The 15,349-nt window shown below is 45.7% G+C and overlaps 1 protein-coding gene across 1 annotated transcript; it reads right to left on the reverse strand.

The window, feature by feature from the left end:
- Positions 1-597: 597 nt before the first annotated feature.
- LOC135807025 (mucin-2-like) lies at positions 598-14,859 on the reverse strand. Its single transcript, XM_065321118.1, has 6 exons — positions 14,549-14,859; positions 8,735-9,145; positions 3,792-4,118; positions 3,515-3,653; positions 3,113-3,186; positions 598-2,179 (listed from the first exon to the last, which is right to left on the reverse strand). The coding sequence occupies exons 1-6, from the start codon at positions 14,637-14,639 to the stop codon at positions 1,470-1,472; spliced, it is 1,752 nt and encodes a 583-aa protein (XP_065177190.1). The 5' UTR covers positions 14,640-14,859; the 3' UTR covers positions 598-1,469.
- Between the last annotated feature and the right edge of the window lie 490 nt (positions 14,860-15,349).

The raw sequence follows: 15,349 nt of genomic DNA on the forward strand, positions 1-15,349 counted from the left end.
GACCCTGCTTCACCCGCCAACACTGCAGGCGTTTCTCAATTGGAGATATCCACTGATGCAGTAGATGCAGGCAGTAGAAAAGTTTTAAAAAACCCACTAGACCTATGTCCAAGGTCTTAGAAATAGCGACTCCAGCGGTACTGGACCAAGTTGGTTGCTCCTGCGCGGAGCGCACGCTTCCTGCCAAATTATCTGACCATTTTGATTTAGCTAGCTAGGAGTATTTCGGAAACGTGGCACGATTTATTCAACAATTCAATCTTCTCTGATGGGATGTCAATGACGGAAACATCCGTCAGAAGAGATTCGGTGTTCAGAAGGAACCTCTTGCTGTTGTGTGAACCGTGCGTGGTCGGCCGCATAGCGCAGCGGTGGTCAACTAACGTGGAGAGTTAACGTGGAGAGTTAACGTGGAGAGTTAACGTGGAGAGTTAACGTGGAGAGTTAACGTGGAGAGTTAATGTACCTACTGTGAATTTTCAAATACCTAACGCTGCTGCTTACCTTCTGCAATACAATACAAAGCTGAAGCAGAATTCGGTGTACAATGTACTTTGAACTGTACATACATAGTAAGTCAGTTCACACTTTGTCGGATGGTTCTGCATCTACACTGCATGATGGTGTGAGTACCGGTATATACAGGGTAATATGGGTTATAAATGTGGGAATCAAGCACAAAACAAAAAAAACAAAAAAAACAAAAAGGCAGTAATGGTATCAGTGAACCCAAGGAAAAAGCACAAAACATCACAATGACAATGAGCAAGAACACCAAGCAAATTCAGAGAAAGAACAAAACTCGAACTCAGATGGTGAGGCAATGTAATCATGAATAAAAAGGACACAGTGTTACGAACAATCTGCGAGGAGATAATTTGAATATAGCTATGAATAGGATGAGTGACTGTTGCGAGTTATGACTAACTGTCCACCAAAGTAACCAGGTCTTATACCGTCAGTGAGTACGACAACAAGGTACAACACTGACAGGGAGTATTGAGACATTCAGCGACCTGACACCTAGCTCCAACAAATCCACGAGGCGCAAATCAACAACCTTCCAACTTGGAAGGCTCAGGTTAGGAAAGGTCCAATGAGGGGAAGGAAAGCGCCGAAACGAACGAAACGAGAAAGTGTAGTGAACAAAGCCAAGCACTCAGGAAGTCGTGTAAACATAAGGAGCATGTAAGATTTTAGCAAGTTCTGGAGACAGCCGCTACAAGAAACGTTTTCTTCTATCTACTGCTCAACCGAAGTTCGAGGTGGTTCTTCTGTCTTGGGTGTCTCCATCACTCGGACTTGCTTCTTTACAGTACGCTTTTCAGAGCGCTGTGGTGCTGGCCGGCAATTTTTTTAGATGTGGTGTCTTTTGGCATTGCTGCTTCTTCCGTGCGCGGCTGTGTCGATGGATTCGGTTGCGCAATGCATGGCATTAACCATGGCACATACGCTGGGAAGTGTTGCCTTTAAACGTACACTTCGTCGTTGTTGGAAGGCTGCATGTCTTGGTAAATATCATCTTCTGGTGGAGGTGGAAGGAGATCTACGGCCACACAATTAAGATTTCCTTGGTCGGGATGTCTACTGCCTGGAAGTCCATTGTCCGGACTGGCTGGTTTAAACCGTGTTTCATTACAGGTATTGCTGTTGACATAAACAGCTGTAGTGGGTACCAGGCGTTTCGTATGGGGAGGACAGTTATTGGTGAGAATTGACGCAGCGTTGATGTACTCCCCCGTGAAAGCTTGCTCACCATCTGTGAACTCATCCGTTGCACAATAGTAGACGTCAGTGTCGTCACTAGGTGCTCCTAGGGTATCACCGCCCTTACTTGTACAATCAGTCATTGTGATATAGGTATGTTGATTGTCTTCTTGCTCTGCACACTTGCTGGTGATCATGGTAGAAACATCTCTCCTAGCCGTAGCAGGTCTACCACATGCTGGAACATCCTCTAGAAGCAGATTTCCTCCAACATTGCCAAATTTCCCATGCCAGTTGCTGTCCGCAAAACCCAGCGTTGTGGTGGTTGCCGTCTCTTCTGTAGAGTTGTGATCAATTCCAGTATTCCCAGCAATTGGTAGAGCGATACTCTCCGTCGGAAAGGTTGTATAAGTATTCCCCGTCACCGTGTCCATGGGTTCATATACATCCAGACTTGGCTGACAGCCGAGAACTGCAAGGTTGAGAAGCAGTGAGAAGGAATACAAAACATTATTATTTCAGTTGGTTGCATCAACAGCACATAGTACAAATGTCTAGGGGGACGACCGAAAAGAGAAAAGTAAAAACTGATCCGAACGGAAGATGTACATGTAAGGTTTGTTGTGTTTATTCATTGTATTTATTTGTGACACAATTTGAATATGTGAACCAATATATGGGCGCGATAAATTTATCGGTTCTCTCTTGGCTTCTTGTGGCAAAAATTTATCTAACTGACAAGGAATTAGCCTATCGTACTGACACAAATGATCTTTTAATCACTGACACTGACCGAGGTACATGTATCTGTGTTACTCGACTGTGAAGGATATGCCAGTTCAGTGGCATTCATAGTCTGTGTTATTGTGTTGATGGTTGCCAGTAGACGCAACATCTCTTTCTCCCATACCCTAGACCCTTGCCATTTCTTAAGGGCGGAAGCATTATTCGCATTTATTGACAAAATTCGCAACCTCCATTTTAGCCATGAATGCATTACTTAGTCTGAACCTCACACGTATGGTCTACTTCCTGAGAAATTCTCTCCTTCTTCACCAGCCATGGATAACCAGGATAAGGATACATGTAGTTGGACCAACCTTTACAATAGTTCCCCTGACGTTCTATTTCACCTTGTACCTACGATTTGAAACTTCATAGTATAGCGTGGAAATCAGGTCATCATTCTGTCACCTTCTATGCCTGCATGCTGCGTGTGATTTTAATACTAGAAGACATCATACTCTGATGATTCCTCATAGTAAGCAATTTCAGCTTTTCAAAACCTGTCCAAACCAGAATAAACTGCAGAGCACGAGGCGAAAGGCAATTTCACCGATACCAACCTATGACTTTACTTGTTGAAGATTGAAAAGTATTGGCAGTGGAAAGAGACCTGGCTTACCTGCATTTTCACACTGATTTTGATACTGTTCCAGTGCACGTGAAGGACCATTGCCGGTGATGGGTACATTCATTCTACATAGATGTATAGGTGAACAACAGATGACATTAACACCATGCTATGTATGCACTACGCATGTCAACATACCACTATTCAAAGTGTGTGCGAGTTGAAAATTCACTCCTGACGGGCTGGCCAGGGAAATAATTGCTGATATAGCTGGAAACTACTTCGAAGTACTTGCATCGTTAGAGTAAAATTAAGCAAAGATGTATCAATCTGAATTCGGAATACCATACGGTGAAGCTATTGCGATCACAGAATAAAAATTGAAATTGTACTTGGAGCTCTGCTAAATTGTGCATGTTTCGTACTTACGCGCTCCTGAACTTTAGCTCTTACCTTTTCTTTCGTCGCCATCCTACAAAGGCCAAAGTGATGATGATGATGGCGAGAACACAACATGCTGCCACTGTTGGTACTGCTACAGCGAGGGTAGACTGGCTTGGACTGCTTGAACTACTTGCAGATGTGCTGATGTCTGATGCACAACATTAAAATAGTTAAAGAGCCCAAGAGAATGATTTCCACTGAAAGCCATGAAATCATTCCAAAAGCTATGCTAGCACAATGTTCTCAGGGTTAGTGATAAATGAGCTGCGGTCTCTCAGTTCCTCACCAGTTGATGCTGGGTCCGGCAATGACGACGAAGACACAGATGCCACTAGCGGTGTCCTAGGATGGATCATTGCTGACAAAGTCGTTGCTAGTGTGGCAGTATCCTTAATTCTCGGCAGGGTGATTGATTTGGTAGTCCCTATGATCTGTGGTGCAGTGGTTGCTATTGTGGTTGGCGTAGTAGTTGGTGTGGTAGTTGGTGTTGTAGTTGGTGTGGTAGTTGGTGTTGTAGTCGGTGTTGTAGTCGGTGTAGTAGTTGGTGTGGTAGTTGGTGTAGTAGTTGGTGTAGTAGTGGGTGTTGTCACCACTGTTGTTGTTGGGCCTGCAGCTAACAGGAAAGAAGTGACATTGTTTGATTGATTGAATCCATTCTTTCCGAATGTAATCACACTCAGGTTATTTGTTGATAAGCTCTTATTTCTTTTCTCCCATTCGTTATGCTGTGTTTGTGACATACTCTTCTCCCATGCCCGCTCCATTCTGTGTACATTAACTAAGAGGAACTTGATTTTGCCAATTTTTCACCATAATTATCTTAAGGGGGCAGCCTACCCATAAATTTCATATGGCATTCAATTGACCGTAACTTTGGTGTTTCTCAATGGATTTGAGTGCAATTTTGACCACACACTCCTGCCACTATGCTGGCCCTCAGGACATGATTTACAAGTTCTTGAGTCTCACTGACAGGCTTTCCAGGCCGGAAAAACTCAAATTTCCGGCATAGTGCCACGGTGTGCGAGCCACCCAGGAGCCAAACAAGTGCATTTACAATTTTTTCACATGTTCGTGCTCATTCTGTTCGTGCGCGGGACTCAAACCTAGAACAAGTCCAGAAGCAGCCATGGGTGATGGGGTAGGGCCCCTCAACGAGGCCCTGGAATCTGTCACAACGGAACGAGTGGGCGTTCTCTCACACACTCCCACAGACCCAAGTCAATTTTTGAATTTTTTTAGGTTTAGCACGTGCTACGAGGTCGTACCTTTGATACAACATCCAGTGCTGGGACCTCCACAGCAAGCCATTTCCACAGCGCTGCACACCAAATCCAGGATACCCTCAGAAACCGGCAAAGACTACCACTCACGTTTCACTACTGCCTAGTACTGAATCCTACCTGACTTCTTGACACGACTCAAACTTGCCAAAGTCACTAAATCAACGTCAACTACAATAATCAAGCCACATATCTGCAACGTCACGAGGGTGCTGGCAAAAGTCCTGCTGCACGGCGGCGGGCTTCGCCCGCCTCCGTGCAGCCCAATACGTGGCTCAAAAACCTGATTTTTTGGACTTGGAGCAAAATTCTGCACACTTTCACGTGTTTCCATGATACGACAAGTTGCGCACGGTCTGCTCACATTCAAATACAGTGCTGCCAACAAATGACAGCGTGCAACAAAAAAATCTTTCCTTGCAAGGGCACATTTTCGGCCATAACTCTTGAACGGCCGGTCAGATCGGGACACAATTTTCAGAGAATTTGCAGCTATTCATGGTCTTTCAACTGACGTAGCACTCAGTATGAATTTACAAATTCGATTTTTCAGCGAATTTTTGGGTAGTCTGCCACCAAGAGAAAGGAACCTACATTGTACATGTATAAGTTACTAGTTATGACAAACAGTCCAACAAGGTAACGAGATAATGTACAGTCAGATAGTGCGACAACGAGGCACAAAACTGACATGGATATTGAGATATTCGACGACCTGACACCTAGCTGACACCTAGCTCCAAGCCCCCAACAGCTCCAACATATCCGCAGGCTAGTTTTAACTATATTCCTATTGGCTCAGCATCCGAGTTTTTCACCAGATCGGTTGTGAATTAATTGCCTTTTGTTTACTAGGATTTCAAAGCCATATTTTAAAGGGGTTTTGTCAACAAACAGCTGCTCTCTCTATTCACTTGTAATGATCGATTATCTCACTTATTGGCGGAGCGTAGACTGGGTAGCTTTCCTCCATTTTCCTTTCATTCCACTTTTTCTTGTTTTTTTTGTTGTTGGACTTTTGCCATGGCTGGGTATTGCCCTCATCTCTGGGATTGCTCAGCATACTAGCGTTGCATACACATGCTATGAGATTGAGTTGAATAAAATTAATGAATAATTGCTTTTCACAATCTGCGCATACGCTGCATTGAAAATTCTTTTATTGTGATGTTGAAAAAATTATGACGTTTCGGGCCAGCAGTCGTCAGAAGTTTTGACTTCTAACGTTGTTCGGAACGAATACAATCATGCATATGTCCTCTTAAAGGGTAGCTTAGACAAAAGATATCATACTAAGTCCATATTCTTCGTGGTCCGTTGCATCCACAATATCTGCAGTTCACTCGATCCTCTCTGGCATGTTCTCCCTTCGCCGTGACTGCGCTCACACAGATAGAGTAACCCGCGGCCAAGTCAATTATTCCCTTTCCTTACCCATTGTGCAAGCGCAAGCTGGATACAGATCTATTTCATTCCTTGGTGCTGACCGCTTTAATGCGCTTCCCGAATCCCTTCGCACAAATCATATCCCCAATTCATTTCGCCAGGAACTTAACAATTTCATTCATCTTGGGCACCCTGTAAGAAGACCTTAGGGTCTGTTGGGAATGCCCAAGTAAAATAATAAAATACAATACAAAAAAGGGGAAGTTAAGGCTAAAATCTAAATTTCACCAGTTGTAGTCTTCGGGGTGCTGAGTCGATTGGTCTTGGTCCGAGAAAGCTGAGACGCTCCCTTCCTACTTGAATCCCAATCTAACTCGCGAACTTCCACCGAAACTGGGTGACTGCGCCCTACTAGATGGGGATTTGTATGCAAAATGTCACTAAAAGCGCCATTTCGTTCTTATAAAAGCACGGATGACTGCGATTGGCCCATATGTTGTAGTCTTTTGGACGCTGAGTCGACTGGTTTTGGTCCGAAAAGACTGCGGTGCAGCGTTCCTCCTTTATTCCCAATCGAACATGGGTGAACAAGCGGTCATGTGCTCCTCAGTGCCCAAATCACCTGGTCACCACGCCAGCAGGCGACAAGTTACTTTCACACCAAGGTTCAACTCGAGTTCAACTCGAGTGACAGGACTGCACCCAAAAAAGGTCAAACAGGCTAGTAAGTTGTACCCTGCAGGTGTCATGACCGGGAAGTGGGCCAGACATACTATCAGGATTCTACAATTCCAGGTTCTTTACGGAAATATACCAGGAGTCCAGATACCCATTCCTCACCCTCACCACAGAAGAAGACCAAAGCTACACTCTAGGACCAAGTTCCAAGCAAACGAGAAGCAACAAGAACAACCAATCGACGCAAAGCATCGACCTACATGTATATACTGCTATAATTATGACTGTACTAGTAGTAGCGTGCAAGCTGAAGGAGCGAAGCGAGCGAGCAGCAAGCCAGCAAAGCATGAATAGTGATAGGTTTCCCAACGCTATTCATAGACGAGACACATCGACGCCACGGCAAACACTTGACAAAGATACATGTAGGAGCAGACGGAATACAATACAGATAGAAACACACGGACACGACACAGGCACGGTGACCAGGTGACTGGTGTACACAGGAGCACGTGACCGCTTGTTCAACCATGTTCGATTGGGAATAAAGGAGGAACGCTGCATCGCAGCCTTTTCGGACCAAAACCAGTCGACTCAGCGTCCAAAAGACTACAACATACATGTATGGGCCAATCTAGGCCTCGACCAAATATGCTTGCGCATATTTCCGCATATTTTGTGAGACAGTTCATATATGGCATATTGAGCGACAAAGGGAATATTGGAATGAAGCCAGCATATAATTCAAATATTCTGAAGAAAATGAGGACAAAACATTCATATTATGGACAAAATGCGTTCAGAAATGCCTTTTATGGATGGATTTGGAATGGTTGAGGCGTTTGCTACATTTCCCCATGGATGAACACTATCGCTACGGTTGCTGGGGACACACCACAGCCATACTATTCTGCATGTGTTTTGATTTGCACCATAAGCATGATAGCCGTGAAGCTAATGAATATTCCAAGATTGTAATTTTACTGAAATGATCTACACTTTCTGCTTATGTCGAGCATTTTTTGGGATATTTTGGCATATCTTTTGGCATATCTTGCTAAGCCTTTGGTATATTATGGACGTTTTTCCTGATATGCGACGAGCATAATATGCTCTTTTTTTTAGCATATTTGGTCGAGGCCTAGGCCAATCGCGGTCATCCTTGCTTTTATAAGAACGAAATGGCGCTTTAAGTGACATTTTGCATACAAATCCCCATCTAGCAGGGTGCAGTCACCCAGTTTCGGTGGAAGTGCGCGAGTTCGATTGGGATTCAAGTAGGAAGGGAGCGTCTCAGCTCTCTCGGACCAAGACCATTCGACTCAGCACCCCGAAGACTACAACTGGTGAAATTTTGATTTTAGCCTTAACTTCCCCTTGAATTTAGGAGATTGAGCCAAAATATAATTACAGTCCAATTAGAATGTAGTGCAGAGGAAGAACAATGTGCAATGAGCAACACTGGACACATTGCACCTGACAGTACACTGGCATGAGCAGCCAGATCCAATGTTTGTGATTGGAATGTACACATGAACAGAAACAGGCTCCAGCCCGACATCAGGAAAATCCCGCAGTACTATTGATTTATGCTATCCCTCCCAGCACATGCTGCTTTTCAGTAACGCCACTGCCCGCTTTATTACCATTTCCTTTACTGGAGTAACTGGCTTTTAATACTTTATCACCCACTCTATTCAGCATATTTACCTTGACTGGCCTTTTATACTCTCCTTTTAGTCGATATCACGTAATTAGGCAAATTTGCCTGTTTGTTCTTCGACACTAAATAAAAAAACAACAAACAAACAACCCATTACTATGAAGCAGGGAGCCGTAAAACACTTCACTACTCCCAGCTATTAACTGCCTAAATACTCACTTTGTCTTTGGCACACAAACTGAGCATGGCCGCTGCATTCTGCATTATCCCATCGAGACCCATATGTATTTCGGCTTGGGTTATACCACATTGTTACGCACAGTTGATGAACATACTTGTCTGAGCTTGGTTCCCCAGCAGTCCAATGTGCAAAGTTAATAGGATGCCCAGAATCTACAGTGGTCCAATTGAAATCGGGATTTTTGGGAGTTGTCCGAATTCCAATCCAGGTAGTTGTGCGACTTGGTTTAGTTTGGTTAGTACATTGATTCTCCGTGGCATTGCGTGGAGTAGCTAGCTTGCCACCGATCCCGAGATTCTTGCAATGAAGCACTGCCTTATCAAAAGTCTTTGCAACATCAACATATATATACTCTATTCCATGTGGACCAGAAGGACACGTCATCCAACCTGAATGACAATGATGACAAGAAAGAGATAATTGAAAGGGAAATAGAGGGCTTGCAAGCAGGACAAGACAAGACAACACAGTACATGCATGCATGCGTCCCTATTCAGACCCAAGTGCCATTAATATAATAATAATAATATAAAATACAAACCCGGCAGGCGTAGCCTGGTGGAAGATTACTTCAGTAGTTAAAGGGGAATATAAAATCTTGTAGGACGCATCACGCAGCTTCATAAGTAAAAAATTGGTTGTGAGCAACACTGGCTCACACTCAAATAACTGCTTTTCACCAGAAAAATATTATATTTCAACGTTTCGGTCATGAAATAACCATCATCAGGAATGAAGTGGGCACACCGGTTAGGATGGGTTAATATACGAGGAGCGCTGCAAACTGATAACAAATCACACCTGCATGCACTATGACGAGAGAGAGAACAAAAGGACAAAACATCACCAAAAAAAATCCAGGTATAGAAATAACGCAATACGCGACAACTCTAAAAATGGCACAGGTACAAGCAACAAACAGAATGTACATGTGCACTAGGTGCGTGCAGACATGTAATTGCAGGCGCTAGCAACAACAGTAGTAGTAACAGTGCACTAGTTCAAGGGGTGCTAAACCACCACCATCCAGGAAGAGCGAGTATCAGGGCCAGAAATATGTACAAGGCCTCACCAGAGAATTCACAGGAGGTCCCACCCTGCGTTATTGTTTATTATTATTATTATTTGAGGGATTCCCCAAAGGCCGAAGCCTAAATCAAGGGGGTCTCCGAGAATAAATATACGTGTACAATGCGTGTGCAATAGGGTGCAATTCTTAAAAGAAAGAAAATATTACAATAAAAAAAGATTAATGTGAAGAGGTTAAATAAGAAATCGTAGAAGCAAGCGAAAAGGGTACTGGTAAAGAAGGGGGGGGGGGGGTAATCAGGAAGTGAGAAAACCTCGAGGATGGAATCTATACCTGTGGAAATGGGACTTAACGTGCCGGCTAAATACACCACGGGTTTCAGATATCCTAATCTCGGTAGGCAGGGAGTTCCACGTGGTGATCATGGAATGTAGTAGAGTGGATCGGAAACAGGGACCAGTGTGAGTGGGCAGGAGGTAAAAGTGGGGACGTTATGCTGGGGCTCGTGTCGCGAATTTGTATTGCTTCGCGTATTCTCCTCCTGGCCCGATCCGACTCAGTGGCAAGGACGCGAACCTCTGTGAATGCCGACTCGCCAAGCGGCAGTACCTCGTCGCCATGGTGAAGTCGGTAGTGCTCGCCCAGGGCTTTTCCAGACGTCTTGTTGCGTGAGTTATCATTGTGTTCTTTTGTTCGCGTTGCTACACTGCGGCCAGTCTCTCCAACATACTTCTCCGAGCACTTGCAGGTCAGACGATAAACCACGTTGCGTCTTGTGCATTCTACCTCGCTCGATTGGCATGCAACGCAGGCGGCTTTAGGCCTTCCTCGTCGCCTCGGGGCAGCGGGATCCACCCACTTACGGCAGCAAGGTCCAGTGAGGCTGGACTTAGTGACGCTGTTGGAAAGCCTCGCATTCTTGTAGATTATCTGTACATTTAGATTGTATTTGTTTAGAAGACGGTGGACCCTGTAGTGGATGGCATCCGTTTTGAATGGTAACTTCAACGTGGATCGATAGTCTTTCTTCTGTTTAGCAGGTCGTCTGGCTCGTTCATGAGCAGTCGCGATCACTTTGTCAGGAAAATTGTTGAATTTTAATGTGTCAATAACCTTTTGCTCACTTCGCTGGCGGGCTGCAGGATCAGAGGAAAGGCGGGCCGCGCGGAGGAATTCCGAAGACGCGATGGCGAGTTTTTGCTGTTGCGGAACGCAGGAGTTGAAGTCTGAGACGAGGCCACTGTGGCAAGCTTTGCGGAACAGCTCGAATGATATTGCGCCCTCGGAGGAGACATGAATAGTCGTGTCCATAAAGTCAACCGACCCAGTTTCCTCCGAAGATTGATACGTGAACTTGATGCTCGCATTGGCGGTATTGAAGAACGCAATCAGCTGGCGGAGAAGCGCGGCCCCCAGTGTCCACAGCATAATGATGTCATCAATATAACGCTTGTAGAGTACGGGAGCACCAGGCGAGTTTAGCAACAGCGAGGTTTCGAGGTCATGCATGAAGATAATCGCAAACGGGGGCGCTAGGTTGTTACCCATGGCGATGCCTTCCCTCTGGTGGTAGACCTTCTCACCAAATCTGAAATAATTGGATCTTAGAACGAAGGTTAACAGCTCTTCGATCTGCTCCACGCTTAAACCAAATGTGTCAACAGACTCGATGTGCTGCTGCAGGACTCTAGCAACCGCCTGCACCCCTTCAGCGATAGGGATACTTGGGTAAAGAGCGACCACGTCCATCGTAACGATGATGGTCCCCGCTGGGGCTTGTAGGTCGGGATACACTTGCCGGATATCCTCCAGTGCTTCCAGCGTGTTTTTCAGATGTGCTGGGACATACTTCAGGCATTGGTTGAGTATACGCTCCAGGACAATAGAAATATTGGTCACCGGGCTATCAACAGCTGACACAACTGGCCGAAGCGGTACCGTGGCTTTGTGGTCTTTAGGTAGGCCATACATCTCCGGAAACCTGTTGTCGCCAGGGAGTATGGCTTGGTACAGGTCCTTCTCTAGTGTACCACCACAGACGCGTTGAAGGATGGTGCGCGTTTGCTTCTCCCAATCATCGATGGTGACACTGACGGGTGTGAACTTTGTCTCATCTGACAGGATAGTCTCGGCCTTATCAAGGTACGTTGCCATCTTCATCGCCACAAACGTATTGCTCTTGTCGGACCTCTTGACGACCACGGAATCATCGTCGCGGAGGTCGGTAAGCCGCTCGCGGTCTTTTCGAGACATGTTAGGCCGGGGAGCTGACGCTGTTCGGTAGATATTCATGACCTCGCGCTTGAAACTGGCCAAGCCGAATTCTTCTTCCCTTGGCAGCTTTGGACCCTGTTCAAAACCGTGGGCTTTGATATGCCAAATTTTGCTGTCGAATGTGTCCGGTTCTGCATTGGCCTGGTTCTGCCGCTCCACATTTGCGTTCGCCCACCACCGTAGCGAATAGGCCAGGTGTGATTTGTTATCAGTTTGCAGCGCTCCTCGTATATTAACCCATCCTAACCGGTGTGCCCACTTCATTCCTGATGATGGTTATTTCATGACCGAAACGTTGAAATATAATATTTTTCTGGTGAAAAGCAGTTATTTGAGTGTGAGCCAGTGTTGCTCACAACCAATTTTTTATATTTTGTTAAAGGGGAAGTTAAGCCTAAAATCAATTTTCACCAGTTATAGTCTTCGGGGTGCTGAGTCGAATGGTCTTGGTCCGAGGAAGCTGAGACGCTCCCTTCCTTCTTTATTCCCAATGGAACTCGCGCACTTCCACCGAAACTGGGTGACTGCGCCCTACTACAATGTAGATGGGGATTTGTATGCAAAATGTCACTAAAAGCGCCATTTCGTTCTTATAAAAGCACGGATGACCGCGATTGGCCCATAAGTGGTAGTCTTTTGGACGCTGAATCGACTGGTTTTGGTCCGAAAAGGCTGCGATGTAGCGTTCGGCCCTTATTCCCAACCGAACATGGCTGGACAAGTGGTCACGTGCTCGTGCTTACTCCAGTCACCTGGTCGCTGTGCCTGCATGGTCGTGCAGGCTACGAGACAGCATGTTTGAGCGAGTTTCTGTCACTCGAGTCGAGTTGAACCTTTGCACCTTCGAGTTGAACCTTGGTGTGAAATTTGTCGCCTGCTGGCGCGGTGACCAGGTGACTGGTGTACGCAGGAGCACGTGACCGTTTGTTCAACCATGTTCGATTGGGAATAAGGGCCGAACGCTACATCGCAGCCTTTTCCGACCAAAACCAGTCGACTCAGCGTCCAAAAGACTACAACATATGGGCCAATCGCGGTCATCCGTGCTTTTATAAGAACGAAACGGCGCTTTTACTAGTTTTAGTGACATTTTGCATACAAATCCCAATCTAGTAGGGCACAGTCACCCAGTTTCGGTGGAAGTGCGCGAGTTCGATTGGGAACAAAGGAGGAAGGGAGCGTCTCAGCTTCTTCGGACCAAGACCATTCGACTCAGCACCCCGACGACTACAACTGGTGTAAATTTGATTTTAGGCTTAACTTCCCCTTTAGCACACTGATAAGGCCCTTGGCTGGAACGTCGCTGATTGGTTGTCTCCTGGACAATGAGACAGACCACGTTCTAAACTTTAAAATAGTGCTGAATGCGCCTGGCCAAAAGAGGTTACTGGTTCACTTCCTGGTACGAGTCTCGCAGCGTTATAGTTAATTCCCAAAGCCATGATTTCGCCAATGGCCCTTTATATATATAATACTTTTGGCCGTTAGCGTCTATTCTCACAATTCCACGTGCACTGACACTGACTCACACTGCTGCTGCCGGCCTGGTGCTCGCTGCTCACCAGGTGGGGGGTCGCGCAGGATACGGAACGTCACTGTATCTAAGGCTGCGTTTGCACGACAACGATTGAAAACGATTTGCGTTTACACGACAACAAAGTACGACCTAAACGGAAAGAAATCGTTGCGTTTACTACTATCGTTTACACGACAATGCCCGAAAAGGATACCTAAACGGAACGAAATGGAAACGCACTTCAAAGTGTTTTCATTTTCAAAACGTTTTCGTTCTCGTGTTAACGGTGAAAACAGTGAAAACGATTGGAAACGTAGCGCGGTCATGGAAACCAATCCGCGCGGGACTATATTTCGCGGGAAATACCCAACCCTTGCGACCACCAGCATGTACCAACCCCAACTTACGTATTCCTTCCCGCCCTTGCGCCAGGCCGGTGCATGTTTACTCCAGCCTGATCGCCCGTTTTCCGTTTTCGTGTAAACGGTTCAAAACGATTTGCGAGAGAGAGAGAGAGAGAGAGAGAGAGAGAGAGAGAGAGAGAGAGAGAGAGAGAGAGAGAGAGAGAGTTGGAGAGAGAGAGAGAGAGAGAGAGAGAGAGAGAAGCAAAATAAAAATCAACAACAACAGAGAGAGAGAGAGAGAGAGAGAGAGTGATAGAGATAGAGATATAGAGAGAGAGAGAGAGAGAGAGAGAGAGAGAGAGAGAGAGAGAGAGAGAGAGAGAGAGGGGGGGAGGGAGAGAGAGGGGGGGAGGGAGAGAGAGAGAGAGAGAGAGAGAGAGAGAGAGAGAGAGAGAGAGAGCGAGAGAGAGAGAGAGAGAGAGAGAGAGAGAGAGAGAGAGAGAGAGAGAGAGAGAGAGAGCAGTCTTTTAGGCCCACGCTTCATTGCTTTGAAAGACGCAGGAAGAGAAATCCTTTTCAGAAACACCAACAGTAGTACATGTGAAATTCAAACAACACTCATGCTTACCGGTATCAGTACCATGGCTAGCCTGTACTTGATGTAGTAGAACTGCCACAACAAGTATGGTCATCAACACACCATATGTGTCCACCTGCATTGTTGTCTGCTGCAGAACCACTTCTTTCCAGAAACAGGTCAAAATATTAATGTCTCCTTGATCAAGTAACCAGCATGCACTAGTTTATATGATTAGTACATCTCTTCGGACATCAGCACAAATATCATTATGCAGATCCATGTGAGTGCGAGATCTATTTGTGCTAGACAAAACTGATAGAATGGCGTTTCTGATAAAATCTTCCATGCTCCTTGTTCGACCCGATGTCTTGCACTGTGGTCCTGGGAGGTCAGCTCGTCGTCGCCAAAGACAGCTGATGCGTGGGACAACACTACGGATAGAGTGGCATTTTAAAGTAATCAATCTTCGAATCCGTGCTCGGTATCCCGGCCCGACGCCTTGCACCGCAGATCTGTATGGTAGCTAGCTCTGCGTCGCCACAGAACAGCAAATGCGTGGGATGCAGCTAGCAAAGACATGAATACACGGTAGTAAACCATGAAAACATTATGCATTCCTCTCTAAACCTTATTACTGTATTGCTGATAGAACCAAGTCCTAGTCTTCTTTGTTTACATCACCGACAGATTGCCAAAGCTGGCATCATATCTACTACCCTTCCTCAAGCTTCCTCCACTAAAGCAGGGAGTAAGGTCATGCTTACATGCACATACCCGCTACTTGAAGAATACTGCTTGTACCAGGTATAATGTCATGTAGCTACGGCAAAAAAAGTCATTGGTCTGCTT

Source organism: Sycon ciliatum, chromosome 1 (genome assembly GCF_964019385.1).
Source record: "Sycon ciliatum chromosome 1, ocSycCili1.1, whole genome shotgun sequence".
Lineage (NCBI taxonomy): Eukaryota > Metazoa > Porifera > Calcarea > Leucosolenida > Sycettidae > Sycon > Sycon ciliatum.

What these genes read in the sequence shown, in the direction of transcription:
- LOC135807025 (XM_065321118.1), bottom strand. Translation starts at nt 14,639, where the DNA reads ATGCAGGTGGACACATATGGTGTGTTGATGACCATACTTGTTGTGGCA. An exon ending in TAGCCATGGTACTGATACCG is followed by an intron (nt 9,146 to 14,548) that starts GTAAGCATGAGT and finishes ATTGTCATTCAG; the next exon opens with GTTGGATGACGTGTCCTTCT. An exon ending in GGATGGCGACGAAAGAAAAG is followed by an intron (nt 3,187 to 3,514) that starts GTAAGAGCTAAA and finishes ACATCTATGTAG; the next exon opens with AATGAATGTACCCATCACCG.